This window comes from Dendropsophus ebraccatus, chromosome 5, assembly GCF_027789765.1.
Source record: "Dendropsophus ebraccatus isolate aDenEbr1 chromosome 5, aDenEbr1.pat, whole genome shotgun sequence".
Lineage (NCBI taxonomy): Eukaryota > Metazoa > Chordata > Amphibia > Anura > Hylidae > Dendropsophus > Dendropsophus ebraccatus.
In genome coordinates, this window is record NC_091458.1 from 47,142,340 (window position 1) to 47,160,522 (window position 18,183).

The window sequence follows — 18,183 nt, forward strand, 5'->3', positions numbered from 1 at the left end:
GAGCCTTCACATTGCAGCTATTGCAAAATTTCAGTGCCCATTATGTTCAGCTGCCCAAGCATGCTGGTAATTGTAGTTTTGCAACAGCTGGAGGGCCGAATTATCTTGGAAACAAGGCTGCTTTCTTCCAAAAACAGCACCACCACTAATCACAGGTTGTGTGTGGTATTGCAATTCAGCCCTATCTATCACAGGGGAGCAGAGGTACAACACCAAACACACTTTATGAACAGATATATATATATATATATATATTTTTTTTTTTGCAAGAAAGTATCCAGTTGAAATGTACAGAAACAGGAGAAATGGTTAAGCAATATGAGGGACTTTAACAAGAGCCAACCTATGATGGTAAGATGGCTGGGTCAGATCATCTCCATGTGGGAGAACTTGTGTGTTTCTAGTATGTAGTGGTCAATTGGTCAAGGCATTGCACTGATGTGTGGGAAGCGAAGGCTAGTCCATCTGGTCCAGTACCGTAAAAAGTGTTTGAACACAGTTTGCTGCACAGAATGGTCAACCTGCACATGCTGACCCCTGCCTGACACCAGAAATGCTTACGATAAGCACTTGTACATCAAAACATGGAGCAAAAGGCCTGGTCAGATGAATCCTGCTTTCCTTTACATAAAGTAGATGGTCAGCTGTGTGTGCCCTTACCCGGGGAAGAGATTGCTCCAAGATGCACTTTGGGAAGACAAGGCAGTGGAGGTAGTGTGATGCTCTGAGCAATTACCTGCTGGGAAACTTTGGGTCCTGGCCTTTATGTGAATTTTACCTTGACCCATACCACCTACGTAAACATACTGTAGTTACAGACCACATACACCTCTTTATGTTAGTAAAGTTTTTTAATGGTAGTGGCCACTTTCTGTAGGATAAAAAATTGCTCAGAAATGGTTTGAGGAACATGACAATGACCTCAAAGTGTGGACATTGCCTCTGAAATCGCCAAATCTTTAACATTTTGACACTTTAGAGATGTGAAATTAGACAAGTTGTTAATATACCTCTGTTTGAGAAACTACAAGGCAAGACAAAAGGCTCAGGACAACATTTAATTTTAGAAGCAAAAGAGAAAATAACATATCTGAAGGCCTATATTTCAGGCTATGTCCGGAACACGGCCACCTTTTTGAAAGACGCCATATTGGATCAAGTGCAAGTTTTTCCAGGTGCATATTAAAGAAAATTTAATTTGTCTCAGTAATCGATTGCCGCCATCAGATGTGCAAAATCTTTTGTGGTCCAAAAGTTATCAACACAGAATGTTACAACAAAAACAACCAGGAACATTTCCTGTGATGCACAGCTATTTGATGTGGCCAGTGTGTTGTGCATGGTGCTGAACACAGAGCTGAAGCTCAACAGAATGCAACTTTCTTGGTTAATAACTTTTGAACCACAAATGTAACAACGGCAGTCCATTTCTGAGACGTTTCTGCTTTTATTTGATATGCTCGTGACTGCCTTCCCAGTGTAAAAAACTTGCCCTTGATCCAATATGATGGCAGCCATGTTCCAGCTCAAAAGATAGACCTCCTCATCCATTACTTGCTGGGGTAATCGAATATGTGAATTTCCCCTTTGGTTCCTGTCCTGAGGGTCTTGAGACTTTTGACTCACCCTGTACCACTATGGATTGCCCATTCTCTTTTCCAGGAAATTCTAAAAGTTTCCCTATAGGCTGTGATATGTCGATAAAGCCATGTGTAGCAGCAAGCTTCCTTTCCCTCCTGTTTGATATTCACATGGTTTATCACTTTATCTCTGCAATAGTCTTACTGAATAATACTTTTTCCATTTAGAGGGAAACATCGGGGACAGTGAAGAGGTGGATTAACGTCATGGTTGATCATTGTGTGTATTTTAGTATGAACAGAAATTAGATAATTTTTTCATCGTATGTGAAAACATCTAAAATGGATCAAGTTGATCTAAAGAAGACCAGAACCACAAAAATGACTGTAAGCATCACATTAGAGTCTACAATGCAGATCAGATCACCACCACATGGACATTGTGTTATCTAGGCCAGTAACAGAAGACGATTTCTTACTTGTCATCCAGAACTAATCCTATGTACAGCGGCCATTGGTTTAGCGAGGGGTCAGTGGCGCCTGCTACTAATCATGTAATATTTATGTTTCACAGTCTCACATTGTACAATGCATAATTACCAGAAGTGATGATGCAAACATGTAGAAAATCTGTTACCCTGTCATAAATAGGAACATACATTATTTCGTTTTGATCAGGCGTAGAGCCTCTTAGCGATCACACATTTCCAATACAAAACGAGCTTTGTCCCAGTCTACAAATGAGCACTTTACTTTACGATGACTCAGATCCAGAGAATTTTCAGGAATATATCTTAGCAGACTCTCTGTTCTGGTTTAGGTAGAACAAAGCCGAGGACAGCATCCACGATGAAGGCTGGCATGTAAGAGACGGGTAGCCACACCAGCTTGGCATCCCATCCTGGGCTGTATCTTGTACGGGGGTACGCAGCTTGTAAGGCATGCTCGATGCACTTTGGCACTTTGGAGATATCGGTGTCACAGATGAAATTCATGATCAGCCTTTGCACTTTCATATCTAGGTGTGAAATTAACAATGTTGGAAGGTATTAGTACTAATGCTCAATGTTTGAAGATAATATTAGGATGCCATTAAATGGAGTTCTAAACCAATAAATTCATATGCCAAATAAATGTTCATGAGTGTACTTACTTAAGAGCATTTTACATGGGCTGATGATTGGCCAAGAGTGTTGCTATAAAATGCTCCTGTGGCTGATAATCGGCCCTTGTAAAAGTGACAGCGATCAGCTGAGGAACAGGAAAATGCCTGATCCTCAGCTGATCGTCTGTATAGAGCAAGCTTTAAAATTTATCTTTATCAGCCGCACATCATCTTGTGTAAGCATGGATTTTGTGGTCAAGGATAAAGAGAAACTGACAGCACAAATATGTATATATCTGTGCTGTCAGTTTCCAGATCACAAGCAGCGTATACTTACCATGCTGCTTGTGATCCTGCATCTGGCTTCTCAAGTCCTCCAGTTGCCAGTTGTATTTTGAGGCCGCTACCTTTTCTGGACTGATTGACAGCCAGAGGAGACCGGGCCTGAAGATACAGCTGGTGGCCGGAGGACTAGAGAAGCCAGATGCAGGATCACAAGCAGTGTGGTAAGTATAGATTGATCTGGAAACTGACAGCACAGATATATATCTTTTTTTTTTTTTTTTTTTTTGACAGTGCCCAATAAAAGGAGTATTCCACTCAGGCAAAAGTGCAAAAAAACCCACACTAATCTGAATCCACTTTGTCTCTGAGTAGTTTCCTCTCATCCTCCCCCTCTGAGAAGTACATGTGATCTGTGTCTCTGTGGGCCAGGTTAGCTATACAGACATCATATGATCCCTGTATCAGTAATAATTGAGATGCACGGCATGCCGGGAGATGTAGTTTCCCAGGTGGCGATATCTTAGAAATCTACAATCATTCAGAAAACTTTTGAACAAACAATCAGAGTGGTACAGAACCATTGGAGAGGTGTCAAAGTGACGCAGTAAGTAATCCAAGGAGTGTTTGGAAACTTTTTTTTTTTAGAATCACAGAAGTACCCCTATAAGGGTCTGCTGCTAATGTCTCCAGATAGTACAAGACGCCTTCAGAAGTCTTGTGGAGTTCATACCTCAATGGATCAGAACTGTTTTGGCAGCACATGGGGCACCTATATAATATTAGGCAGGTAGATTTACTCTTATGGCTGTGTATGGAATAAGAAATTTATATCTTGTAGAGTCATTTTTTGATACTTCTGTATTTATATCTTCCAGTTCTGCTTGATACAATGTCTGTTTTGTTGCAGTAGAGTAGTACATGTTAAAATGTGTCCCAGAGAGGTTGTGCAGAGCTGGTCTAGAGCAATTTCATCACTGTACATTGTGTAACTCCAATCTCTCCAATCTCTTTTGCTAAATTACAGCACTAGCTATGGCTGCAGGAAAGAACTAAAGAAGTGACAGTCTAGAGAAATGTATGGTGAGAGGCTGCATATCGTTCTGCATAATTTACAGCCCCATACTCACATTTGTGGTAATATACATCCCCATAACTCTTCCTTGTCTCAGGAGGCATCTGGTCCCAAAGCTGCTTTAATGAATGTTCAATAGAATCCAGATCGGTTACCGCCGTCTTAAAGAAGCCAGGCTCTATAATACAAACCTTGACACCGAAGTGCTGCATATCTCTCCTGTAGGATGCAAACAAAAAATACCAAGACATTTATAGATGGCAGCCATATAACCAGACATGGTACCAACCTTCTCATTAACAGTGAGGGTCATTTTAGAGATGTGCAGTGTACAAGTCTTGCTTCTACATCCTGGAGTGGGATAAAAATGAAAAAGTACTGGGTACTTTCCTTCCGCTACTGAGCTTGGCCTAAAGTGAAACTGTTTCAGTAGCACAGTGGGTCTATACAAGTTGTTCAGTTAGGGTATATGCACACAGAGTAATTCTCGCGGTAAACTCTGTGCAGAAGTTCCGCATATCAGATGGGCCCCATTATATGCTCGGGCGGATTTCGTCGTCCACCCAAAGAAATGACATATCGATTCTTTGGGCGGACAGCGGAATCCATCCAACCATAGAATGGAGCCTACGGAGAGCGAAGCGGGAGCACGTGGGGAAATATGGCGGATTCCGCACAGAGTTTTCCGTGAGTATTAGGGCCCTATTACACGAGATGATTATCGTGCAAAAAATCATTATCGTTTGAATTTAAACGATAATCGTTCTGTGTAATTGCAGGCAATGATCAGAAAATCGTTCGCATGTCGTTGATCGGTGATTTAGATCTGAACCTAAAATTCGTTTGCTCAAGTTCCACATTTGATCACTAATCATTCAGTGTAATTGCATACTTTTCATTGTTTTGCTGGGATCAGAAGGAATAAATGATCATAGTAACGATTGTAACTAGCGACTATCGTTCTGTGTAATATGGTAAACGATTTTAAGTTAACCATAAACAATCTTGTTTGCGATCGTTTATCGTTAGTCGTTAATCGTTAACAATCGCTCCGTGTAATAGAACTCTGTGTGCATATACCCTTAGAGAGAGATGCAGTTCCACACTAGTCAGGTGGGCACCCAGGGCAACTGTACGAGGCTTGGCAGGTCCCATGCACAAATCTTAAAGCGGTTGTTACGGCGCATGTTCAGGAAGCAGCCCGTAACAAGTGGCCTAGCTATGCATATATGAATATGCATAGTGGGGCGGCCCGGGAGGAGGCAGGCTAGGCGGGCAGAGCCGGTGCTCCAGGAGCATGGGGAACGCCCAAATGCTCCACGACCGAAAACTACCTTTTACCGGACCGCATAGGAATATGACTTACAGCCCTGGACTCATTAGGTAAATAGCGGCTGAGTCTAATTATTAACGCGGCACTATCAGCAGGTTCGGGCCAGTGAACCTGCTGATAGTGCCGCATTAATAATTAGAAGTGGACTCCAGAACATTGCACAGTTGCCTCGGTACTCTGATCACCCCTGCGTCTCTCAACACCCACTTTCTAGCACAGAGATATAAGATTTTTTTCTAATATGTAAATGAGGCTCATATTCCCATGAGGTGTTCCAAAGCACGGCAGGAGCCCAGAATTAGCCAGCCCATCTCCTGTTAGTCACTACCTCCACGCCTCCGCTTTCATGCACCTACACCCTTTTATTGACAGAGATTATGGAGGTGGGGAATAAGAGGAGATGGGCTGACTAACCCTGGACTTACACCATGCTGTGGAACACCCCTGGGCTGTGGAACCTTATTTACTTATTAAGAAAATGGCATATATCTTTGTGCTGGAAAGGACTATGAAAAAAAATAAAAAATAAATAAAAATATATATATGCACAGAATCCAATAAGCCAGTACATTAAGCCAACAAACCAATATGGAGACTATGAAAACAATAGTCTCTTCAAGCCTAAAAATTAACTCACCTACTAAACTTTAGGCCAATCAATTTATGGTATGGAAATCCTCATTATATGGAACAACAGGGAATCATTTTGATCATGGAAATTATTTTTATAGAAATCTTCTAACAAATATCCCTTTATATGTTAATGGCAGCCAGTTGATAATAAACCATTGGTCCGTTTATATGATTAGGCTACATTCACAGGCAGGGCCATTTCTCCGAAATGAGTTTATTGCTCAGGCGGCAAATTTGTAGGGGCAGCAGAGTTTATGGAGTGGCCATAAATTATACTGTCTGCTACAGACCACTGATTTCACTGACACCATGACTTGCAGATGATAACTGGACATAGCTGGAGAGACTAGAATGCAAAGAGGTCAGGACTGCAGACAGTGTCTGCAGGTATTTTTATATGTGTCACACATCACTACACTACAAGTGATCACTACCCCTTTATATGGAGCACAAGGTGTAATGGTAGTATGACCATGAATAAGATCACCATGAGCAGTCATAATGCATTGACTCTTGTGTATGTCAGGGGCTTTTATTCTTGGAGAAGCAATAAAGATTGAAGAACTGGTTACACACTGGTGGAATTGGAAACTTTAAAACTTTTTCTTTCTTGTCCTCACCAACGATTGCAGGTAGTACTTGACCAGGGGTGCCATATCCAATTTTGCCTCAGGCAGCAGAAAACCTTGAATCGCCCCAGTATTTTGCATCAGTACTTGTAAGACAAGATCCGTAGTGGTTCTGAAAGAGGTGCAAATCTTTCTAGTATATTTCATCTTCCACTACTGGTTTGACTGGTTACCAATAGTGATAGAATATACTGATCAAAATTTATAATCGTGAAAGTGGTCTTAAGCCAAAGTCTTAGATAAAACTACTAAACAGGCAATTCATCTTCCTATTCTGTAGAGATACATTTACAAAGCCCAGAATTAAATTAAGGTAGATTATCTTCATGCATGGCCCTACACATATTACAGACTGTTTGCTCTGCATTTTTCTCCGACTCCTAATCTGCCTCTGCCATCAGATGTCCCTAGATTTCTGTGCAGAAAGCAGCTGCATTGTAATGCGGAAAAAATGTGACTCTTGTATTGGTATTTAGAAAATGAATGAAATTCCATACACCTGTAACTCCCATCCTTGGCCTGGTTTGATTGACAGCTTGGCTTCCAGTCCAGACCCTAGCTTTGTTCCAAATCCTGTGCATGCCATGTATATATGTATTGAGGTGCAATGTGGTAAAGGCATCAATATCAGTCACCTCAATTCGTATGCACATGAGATTTGAAAACAGAGCTCGTCACTGAAAGCCAAGCACTGTCTATAAAACAAACAAAAATGCAGGGAGGAGGGGAGGAGAAGCGGCAAGTGTTGGCAGCTGTTGAGTGGAGCAAATTAAATAGCAAATTATAATGCTGCGTTTACACGAAACGATAATTGGCCCGATCGTACGATTAATGATGTCGGAGTAACGATTCTTTTTTCATAACGATCAGTGTTTAGACGGTACGATATATTGTATGGAAAATTAGTTTTGCGATCGCTTAAGCCTATCTCACACATTAGTTAAATTGGCGAACGTCTGTTTACACGGAACGATCTGCAATTTTTTTGCGAACGACGAACAATGATTTGAGAACATGTTGTAAGATCAAAATGAATGATTTTTCGTTCGTCATTTGATCTTCGCTGCGTTTACACATACGATTATCGTTCAAATTCGCACGATAATCGTTACGTGTAAACACAGAATAAGCCTATCATTAGAATATTAGTATCTCAGTCAAAACACTAACATAGCCTAGTCCTTCAATACTAACACTATAAAAGGGCCAAATAATCCCTGCTTACCGTGACCACATATACTGTATCTACCCCAACAACCAGTATAACCAGTGTTACCCCCATACAGTGACCATAAAGAGGTACATACTTGTATAATATAGAAGATTTGTAACCTGTATAAGTAATTACAGCTACAACCAGTGACTCATAGGTGGTGTCTTCTCTGATCAGAATTGTTCTCTTTTCTTTTCTATCTGTGCAGGACACTATAGTTAGAGGCAGACTCGGGCATCCGCTGTTTACGTGTCTTACAATGTCAAGCAGTCCACTGTTCTATTCATAGCACATGACTAAACACTTTTTGGAGTGAAATTCACTATAGCGTGTGACTTAGAGCCTAGATCCCCAACACTAATGTTCATCAGAGGAGCCAATCGGAGTTATAATTAGCTTCTTGTGCATGACACTCATCTGCAAAATAAATGACACTAGGAAACTTTTAAAATGGAATTCACTATAGCATGGGACTTAGAGCTTAGATCTCCAACACTAGTGTTCATCAGTGCATTATTCTTGAAGTGACTCTGTACCCACAATCTGACTCCCCCCCCCAAACCACTTGTATCTTCGGATAGCTGCTTTTAATCCAAGATCTGTCCTGGGGTCCGTTCGACTGGTGATGCAGTTATTGTTCTAAAAAAAACAAAAAACTTTTAAACTTGCAGCCCTGTGCCAAACTGACATGGCCTAGAGCAGTGTTTCTCAACCTTTTCAAGCCAAGTACCCCCATGCGACAAGAAGCTCCAGCCGAGTACCCCCAAGGATACGATTCATTATAATCTTTGCCCTAGGGAAGATACACCCATACATTTTGCAGAAAATCCACTGCAATACTCTGTACTGTTGTGGCCCATAGTTTTGCATTTTTGCAGCAGATTTTCATTCCATTAACAGAATGTAGCCACTGCCTATTTAACGTATTAGCTGCCTGGCCTTACAGATCATACTTACCTGACAATGCTCCCACCTGCTTCTCAGTCTCGCAGGTCACAGATCGTGGCTGCAGCAGGCAGTCAATAAGTTGGGAGCTAGGGAAGCAGGCAGAAGCTTGGACAAGTAATAATATGCCCCTTTCAGCTAGATATGTCCCTGCAGCCACATATGCCCCTTTTGGCTAGGTATGCCTCTTGCAGCCAGGTATGTCCCATGGAGCCAGATTTGCCGCTAGCCAGATGTGTCTCATTGAGCTGGATATGTCTCCCTGCAGCCAAATAACACCTCCAACGTAGCCAGATACCCCCCCCCAACGTAGCAAGATACCTTCCCCATGTAGCCAGATACCTTCCCCATGTAGCCAGATACCTTCCCCATGTAGCCAGATACCTCCGCCATGTAGCCAGATACCTCCTCCATGTAGTCAGGTACCTCCCCCATGTAGCCAGATACCTCCCTTATGTAGCCAGATACCTTCCCCCATGTAGCCACATACCTCCCCCCATGTAGCCACATACCTCCCCCCATGTAGCCACATATCTCCTCCATGTAGCCAGATACCTCCCCCCATGTAGTCAGATACCTCCCCCATGTAGTCAGATACCTCCCCCCATGTAGTAAGATACCTCCTCCATGTAGCCAGATACCTCCCCCATGTAGCCAGATACCTCCCCCATGTAGCCAGATACCTCCCCATGTAGTCAGATACCTTCCCATGTAGTAAGATACCTCTCCCCCATGTAGTCAGATACCTCCTCCCATGTAGTCAGATACCCTTCCATGTAGCCAGATACCTCATCCCATGTAGTCACATTCCTCCCCCATGTAGCCAGAAACCTCTTCATGTAGCCAGATACCTCCCATGTAGCCAGATACCTCCCCCATTGTAGCCAGATACCTCCCACGTGTATCCAGATACATCCCCCATGTAGTCAGATACCTCCTCCATGTAGCCAGATACCTCTCCCATGTAGTCAGATACCTCCCCCATGTAGCCAGATACCTCCCCATGTGGTCAGATACCTCCCCCATGTAGCCAGATACCTCCCCATGTAGCCAGATACCTCTCAATGTAGCCAGATTCCTCCCCCATATAACCAGATTCCTCCCCCATATAGCCAGAAACCTCTTCATGTAGCCAGATACCTCCCCCATGTAGCCAGATACCTCCCCCATGTAGCCAGATACCTCCCCCATGTAGCCAGATACCTCCCCCATGCAGGGGCGGTCTTGGCATTTCTGGGGCCCCAAGCAAAGTTATGTCTGGGCCCCCCCCTCGACCTGCATTTCAAAACAATAGACCACTGTGTGTTGCCCCCAGTAGTATATACCCCTTGTGCGCTGCCGCCAGTAAAATATACTCCTTGTGTGCTTCCCCCAATAGTATATACCCCTTGTGTCCTGCCCCCAGTAGTATATACCCCTTGTTTGCTTCCCCAAGTAGTATATAGACCCCTGTGTGTTCCCCCAGTTTTATATAGCCCCCCTTGTGCTCCCCCAGAAGTATATAGACCTCCTGTGTGCTGCCCCAGTTGTATATAGACCCCCTGTGTGCTGCCCCCAGTTGTAAATACCCCCTGTGTGCTCCCCCACTAGTATATAGGCCCCCTGTGTGCTCCCTCAGGGGTATTTAGCTCCCCTGTGTGCTCCCCCACTTGGATATAGACCTCCTGTGTGCTCCCCCACTTTGATATAGACTCCTGTGTGCTCCTCCAGTAGTATATAAACCCCCTGCGTGGTTCCCCCAGTAGTATATAGACCCCCTGTGTGCCCCACCAGTATTATATAGACCTTTTGTGTGCTGCCCCAGTTGTATACAGACCCCTGTGTGCTCTCCCAGTTATATATAGACCACCTGTGTGCCTCACAAGTAGTATATAGACCCCCTGTATGTTCCCCCAGTAGTATATAGACCCCCTGTGTGCCCCGCCAGTAGTATATAGACCCCTGTGTGCTCCCCCAGTAGTATATAGCCCCCCTGTGTGCTCTCCCACTTGGATATAGACCTCCTGTGTGCTCTCCAAGTTGTATATAGACCCCATTCTGCTGCCCCAAGTAGTATATAGAACCCCTGTGTGCTGCCCCAGTAGTATATAGACCCCTCTGTGAAGCCCCAGTAGTCTATAGCCCCCCTGTGTGCTCCCCCTGTTATATAGCCCCCCTTGTGTGCTCCCCCATTTATATAGACCCCCGATGTGCGCTCCCCCAGTTAAACAGACCCCTGTGTGCTCCCCCTCCCATATAGTATATAACACAATAAAACAAACTCTTATACTCACCTGGGTCCGAGCGTCTCCTCTTCTCTTCACTCTTATGGCCGCAGGAAGGGTTTTCCCTGCGATCACAAGAAGCCGCACTCCCCTTGTCCTGGCGCCGATGCTCCAGTGATGTCACTGGAGCGCCAGCACCACAAGGACAAAGCTGCCACTTGTAACCACAGGGAAAACCCTTCCTGCGGCCACAAGAGTGACTGACAGGAAGGGAGCCAATGTCTCCCGCCCTGTCATAGCTGCTGCATGTAACTATGAGCGCTCATTACGAGTGCTCATAGTTACAGTTCAGATGGGGGCAGCGGCCCTGTCCAGCGGTCTTGAGCATAAGAGAGGGGCGTGGGGGCCCCCCTGGATGTTGGGGGCCCCAAGCGATCGCTTGGGTTGCTTGGTGCCAAAGACCGCCACTGCCCCCATGTAGCCAGATACCTCCCCCATGTAGTCAGATACCTCCCCCATGTAGCCAGATACCTCCCCCCATGTAGTCAGATACCTCGCTATGTAGCCAGATGTTTTGATGGTTGATTTGATGTTGCTATTGGTTAATGCTGAACAGAGAGGTCTGTGATGGGGTCACCCTTTGGAAATTTCTTTTTACCTTGGGGCACCCCTACTAAATAACTTTCTATGAAAAAAAAAACATAATTTAGTGACTTACAAGTGACGTCTTTTTTCATCTCAGGGGTCACTTGTGAGGAGAATGAGGAGAGGGTGGGGAAGGAAGAGGAGAAGGGGGGGAGAAAGGAAAAGGAGGGAGAGAAGAGGGTAAGGGGGGAGAGAGGAGAAGGGGGTAGAGAAGAGGAGAGGGGGGAGAGAAGAGGAGAGGGGGGGAGAAGAGGAGAAGGAGGAGAGAAGAGGAGAAGGGGGAGAGTAGAGGGGTCACTTGTGAGAAGAAGGAGGAGAGGGGGGGGAAAGAAGAGAAGGGGGGAGAAAGGAAAAGGAGGGAGAGAAGGGGGGAGAAGAGGAGAAGGGGGAGAGTAGAGGGGGGGAGAGAAGAGGAGAGAGAAGAAGGAGGGAGAGAAGGGGGGAGAGTAGAAGGAGGAGAAGGGGGGAGAAGAGGAGAAGGGGGGAGAGAGGAGAAGGTGGAAAGAGGAGAAGGGGGAGAGGAGAGGAGAATGGGTAAAGAAGAGGAGAAGGGGGAAGAGAAAAGAAAGAAGGGGGAAGAGAGGAGAAGGGGGAGAGAGGAGGAGAAGGAGGGGAGAGAGGAGGAGAAGGGGGGAAGAAGAGGAGAAGCGGTAAAGAAGAGGAGAAGGGGAAAGAGGAGAAGGGGGAAGAGAAAGAGGAGAAGGGGGGAGGGAGGAGGAGAAGGGGGGAGAGAGGAGGAGAAGGGGGGGAGAGAGGAGGAGAAGGGGAGAGAGAGGAGGAGAAGGGGGGAGAGAGGAAGAGAAGGGGGGGAGAGAAGAGGAGGGGGGGAGAGAAGAGGAGGGGGCGAGAGGAGGAGAAGGGGGGAGAGAAGAGGAGAACGGGGGAGAGAGGAGGAGAACGGGGGAGAGAAGAGGAGAAGGGGGGAGAGAAGAGGAGGGGGTGAGAGGAGGAGAAGGGGGAGAGAAGAGGAGAAAGGGGGAGAGAGGAGGAGAAGGGGGGAGAGAGGAGAAGAGGAGGGGGCGAGAGGAGGAGAAGGGGGGAGAGAAGAGGAGAAGGGAAGGAGAAGGGGGGAGAGAGGAGGAGAAGGGGGGAGAGAAGAGGGGGGGAGAGAAGAGGGGGGGGAGAGAAGAGGGGGGGGCGAGAGGAGGAGAAAGGGGGAGAGAAGAGAAAGAGAAGGGGGAGAGAAGAGGAGAAGGGGGGAGAGAAGAGGAGAAGGGGGGAGAGAAGAGGAGGGGGCGAGAGGAGGAGAAGGGGGAGAGAAGAGGAGAAGGGGAGGAGAAGGGGGGGAGAGAGGAGGAGAAGGGGGGAGAGAGGAGGAGAAGGGGGGAGAGAAGCGAAGGGGGCTAGAAGAGGAGAAGGGGGGAGAGAAGAGGAGAAGGGGGGAGAGAGGAGGAGAAGGGGGGAGAGAGGAGGAGAAGGGGGGAGAGAGGAGGAGAAGGGGGGAGAGAGGAGGAGAAGGGGGGAGAGAGGAGGAGGGGGCGAGAGGAGGAGAAGGGGGAGAGAAGAGGAGAAGGGGGAGAGAGGAGGAGAAGGGGGGAGAGAGGAGGAGAAGGGGGGAGAGAGGAGGAGAAGGGGGAGAGGAGGAGAAGGGGAGAGAAGAGGAGAAGGGGGGGAGAGGAGGAGAAGGGGGGAGAGAAGAGGAGGGGCGAGAGGAGGAGAAGGGGGGAGAGAAGAGAAGGGGGGAGAGAGGAGGAGAAGGCGGGGGAAAGAAGAGGAGGGGGAGAGAAGAGGAGAAGGGGGGAGAGAGGAGGAGAAGGGGGGGAGAGAAGAGGAGGGGGCGAGAGAAGGAGAAGGGGGAGAGAAGAGAAAGAGGAGAAGGGGAGAGAGGAGGAGAAGGGGTAAAGAAGAGGAGAAGGGGGGAGAGAGGAGGAGAAGGGGGGGGGAGAGGAGGAGAAGGGGAGAGAGAGGAGGAGAAGGGGGAAGAGAGGAAGAGAAGGGGGGGAGAGAAGAGGAGGGGGCGAGAGGAGGAGAAGGGGGGAGAGAAGAGGAGAACGGGGGAGAGAGGAGGAGAACGGGGGAGAGAAGAGGAGAAGGGGGGAGAGAAGAGGAGGGGGTGAGAGGAGGAGAAGGGGGAGAGAAGAGGAGAAGGGGGGAGAGAAGAGGAGAAGGGAAGGAGAAGGGGGGAGAGAAGAGGGGGGGGGAGAGAAGAGGGGGGGCGAGAGGAGGAGAAAGGGGGAGAGAAGAGAAAGAGAAGGGGGAGAGAAGAGGAGAAGGGGGGAGAGAAGAGGAGAAGGGGGGAGAGAAGAGGAGGGGGCGAGAGGAGGAGAAGGGGAGGAGAAGGGGGGAGAGAGGAGGAGAAGGGGGGAGAGAGGAGGAGAAGGGGGAGAGAAGCGAAGGGGGCTAGAGGAGGAGAAGGGGGGAGAGAAGAGGAGAAGGGGGGAGAGAGGAGGAGAAGGGGGGAGAGAGGAGGAGAAGGGGGGAGAGAGGAGGAGAAGGGGGGAGAGAAGAGGAGGGGGCGAGAGGAGGAGAAGGGGGAGAGAAGAGGAGAAGGGGGAGAGAGGAGCAGAAGGGGGAGAGAGGAGGAGAAGGGGGGAGAGAGAAGGAGAAGGGGGGAGAGAGGAGGAGAAGGGGGGAGAGAAGAGGAGAAGGGGGGGAGAGGAGGAGAAGGGGGGAGAGAAGAGGAGGGGCGAGAGGAGGAGAAGGGGGGAGAGAAGAGAAGGGGGGAGAGAGGATGAGAAGGCGGGGGAAAGAAGAGGAGGGGGAGAGAAGAGGAGAAGGGGGGAGAGAGGAGGAGAAGGGGGGGGAGAGAAGAGGAGGGGGCGAGAGAAGGAGAAGGGGGAGAGAAGAGAAAGAGGAGAAGGGGAGAGAGGAGGAGAAGGGGTAAAGAAGAGGAGAAGGGGGGGAGAGCAGAGGAGAAGGGGGGGGGAGAGAGGAGGAGAAGGGGGGAGAGAGGAGGAGAAGGGGGAGAGAAGAGGAGAAGGGGGAAAGAAGAGGAGAAGGGGGAAGAGAAGAGAAAGAGGAGAAGGGGGGAGAGAGGAGGAGAAGGGGGGAGAGAGGAGGAGAAGGGGGGAGAGAGGTGGAGAAGGGGGGAGAGAAGAGGAGAAGGGGGTTGAGAGGAGAAGGGGGTTGAGAGGAGAAGGGGGGAGAGAGGAGAAGGAGGAGAAGTGGGAGAGAAGAGGAGAAGGGGGGAGAGAGGAGGAAACGGGGGAGAGAAGAAGAGAAGGGGGAGAGAGGAGGAGAGGGGGGAGAGAGGAGAAGGGGTAAAGAAGAGGAGAAGGGGGGAGAGAGGAGGAGAAGGGGGAAGAGAGGAGGAGAAGGGGGGAGAGAAGAGGAGAAGGGGGGAGAGAGGAGGAGAAGGGGGGGGAGAGAGGAGAAGGGGGGAGAGAGGAGAAGGGGGGAGAGAGGAGGAGAAGGGGGGGGAGAGAGTAGGTGAAGGAGGGAGTGGGGGAGGGAGAAGAGAGGGTTTGTTGGAGGCGCAATCGCCCCATAGCACCCGCGGGTGGGTGATACTGCTGGGAGGGAGGAGAGTAGTGAGAGCAGTTCCATTTAGCCGGCGACCACGCGATGCACCGGCAGTGACATTCCCCGGACCCCACTCAGCTCGTGATAGGATCCCAACTCCCCTTCCCTCCCAGACCCCACTCTGCAGATAGCGGCGCTCGGTGATTGCGCTCCTGAAACAGAGGGCGCATAGCACCGGCGCCCTCCATCCCGGGACCCGATCGATAATGAGCCAGGGGGAGGGCGGGCTGCCGTTTTCCGCAGAGTGTGGTCCGGGAGGGAAGGGGAGTCGGGATCCTATCACAAGCTGAGTGGGGTCCGGGGAATGTCACTGCCGGTGCATCGCGTGGTCGCCGGCTAAATGGAACTGCTCTCACTACTCTCCTCCCTCCCAGCAGCATCACCAGTGTACAGAGCTGCTGCAGCTGGGAGGGAGATCGGAGCAGCCACGGGCATCGGTGCCGGGACACTGCTGAGTGATAGCAGTGTCCCGGCACTGAAAACTAAATTTTATTCTTCCCCCCCTTACCCGCGTACCCCCTCAACCTGCGCCGCGTACCCCAGGCAGGTTGAGAAACCCTGGCCTAGAGTATCTGTGCCCTAACTTTGCACCACCCTTCCGTCCCTCCTCCCCATCCTCCTCATCATTAGGAAGGCCACTGACAGGATATTTCCTAATCCTCTGCAATGAAAACTACACAGGTGCCTTAGCGATCCAGCCCATGTGCAGTATTCACACAGCTGATGAATAGAATACCTGGCAAGAGCATTCCTAATCATGAGGAGGGCAGGGAGGAGGGATAGGAGGTTGTGCCAGTCTAATGCATGAGCCATGCCAGATTGGCACAGGGTAGCAAGTTTAAAAGTTGTTTTTTAGGACAATAACTGCATTACCTGCCGGATGGACTCCAGGACAGATCTTGGATTAACAGCAGCTATCCGATGGTACAAGCGGTTTGGGGGGGGGGGGGGGGGGGGGGGGTCGGGTGGGATAATACACCAGTCAGACATGACACAAATTTCCCCAACCAGGGGATTCTAATGCTGTGTTGATTATTAATATTACTGTAGCTGGAAAAGACCACACCCTCGTCAGCACTCAATCTTAGGAGAGTATGATAATTATCACCAAATAGAAGTCACAGCAATAGACTGTGCATCGCCCTGACCAGTGAGGGTTTAGATAAATGTTCCCAATGGACATATCCAAGTTACACAAGGAGTGTATTACATGCTTAATAGACACTTTAATAATAGTCCATATTAGATATAGGCTATATGTCATATTAGTGCAAGCAGGACATATCACTCAGCTATCTTAGCCCAGCTCCTGTATAATAACATATAATAACAATGTCCCTGTATTTCCATATTGTAATCCCCCATGTATCCCTGCACAGTAATAATGCCCCATGCGTCCCTCCATATAGTAATAATGCCTTCTGTGCCTCCACATAGTAATGATATTCCCCTCTGCCTCTATGTGGTAATAATGCCCTGTGTGCCCCTACATAGTAATAATGCCTCCTGTGCTCCCCATATTGTTGTAATATTCCTGTGCTCCTATATAGTAATAATGCTCCCTGTGCCTCCATATAATAATAATAATGCACCCTGTGCCCCATATAGTAATAGTAGTGATTACTGTGCCTTCATATAGTAATAATGCTCCATATGCTCCCATACAGTAATAATGCATCCTGTGTCCCCATTTATTTATAGTGCTTACTGACCCTCTAAATAGTAAAAATGCCCTTTGTGCTCCCCCATATAGTAATGATCCCCCTGTGCCCCATATAGTAATAATGATCCATCTGCCTCCATATAGTAATAATGTCTCCTGTGCCTCCATATAGTATTAATGTCTCCCTGTGCCTCCATATAGTATTAATGTCTTCCTGTGCCTCCATATAGTAATAATGCTCCCTGTGCCTCCATATAGTAATAATGCTCCCTGTGCCTCCATATAGTAATAATGCCCCCTGTGCCTCCATATAGTAATAATGCCCCCTGTGCCTCCATATAGTAATAATGTCTCCCTGTGCTTCCATATAGTAATAATGTTCCCTGTGCCTCCATATAGTAATATTGCCACCTGTGCCCCATATAGTAATAATGTATCCTGTGTCCCAATAGAGAAACAAACAAACAAACAAACAAACATACATAATACTCACCTAGTCCAGGATTTCACACTAAATGAAAATGCCATCTCTACCTCACTTCAGGCCTCCAGCTGAAGCTGGGGCATAACAGGCCCAGTTCCGCTTTTCTACATCATTACATTCTGGGGATTGGTAACAGTCACCCTCCAATATCCGGGACAGAGTGGACCAGAATTTCAGTTGAGTGTCCATGCAATTTAAAGGGAACACTAGCTACATAACACTCGAAGGTTTTTCAGCTAAAAATAAGGTGATTCCCTATAAAGGCTATACACTCTGATGCCTCTTACCTAAGACTATCAGAGAAAGCCTCCACAGCATACTTGGACACACAGTAACCCCCTCCATTGGCTGATATTCTCCCAAGTACACTGGCCATGTTAACAATTCTTCCTTTTGCCCGTTTTATCAATGGCAGAAAACCGAGAGTCACTCCAATAGTGCCAAATGTATTTACTTCCATAACCTTCTTAAAGTCTCCAAGCGTCATCCACTCAGTTGGACCAATTGGGTTGGCAACACCAGCATTGTTAACTAGACCATAGAGACCTATAGGAGATGGAAAGAAAATTTGTCAAAGAACCATCTGAGCAATAATAAAGGTCTTGGAGGTAAAAATAAATGTTACAAGCATTGTTAGTTGCTTGGACTGAAACATCAGAACACGACTATATACACAATATTAAAGTGACTGTACCACCAGGCTGAAGCACAGGAGGCGGGCCGACCCACCCTTAGTGGGAGGTAACCCCAGCCCACTCTATGATAGGGTTCCATTGATTCTAATGGAGTCACATCATGGAGGGGCTAGGGTTTTCTCCCACTAAGGGTGGGTCGGCCCACCTTCAGTGCTTCAGCCTGGGCCTGGTGGTACAGTCACTTTAAAGGTTAGTCTGTGTGTGTGTGAATCAAGCCCTAATGGCTATATATGTT

The 18,183-nt window shown here is 47.7% G+C and overlaps 1 protein-coding gene across 4 annotated transcripts in view; it reads right to left on the reverse strand.

Annotated features, from left to right (window-relative positions):
* Window positions 1-245: 245 nt before the first annotated feature.
* Window positions 246-18,183, reverse strand: part of RDH5 (retinol dehydrogenase 5) — a 38,560-nt gene continuing 20,622 nt past the window's right edge. For all 4 annotated transcript variants that reach the window (XM_069970058.1, XM_069970061.1, XM_069970059.1 and 1 more), the window contains exons 3-5: window positions 17,541-17,799; window positions 4,098-4,261; window positions 246-2,598 (exon numbers count right to left, since the gene is read on the reverse strand). In XM_069970058.1, coding sequence (XP_069826159.1) covers window positions 2,375-2,598; window positions 4,098-4,261; window positions 17,541-17,799 — 647 coding nt within the window. In that variant the 3' untranslated portion in view covers window positions 246-2,374. The remainder of the gene's footprint in view (window positions 2,599-4,097; window positions 4,262-17,540; window positions 17,800-18,183) is intronic.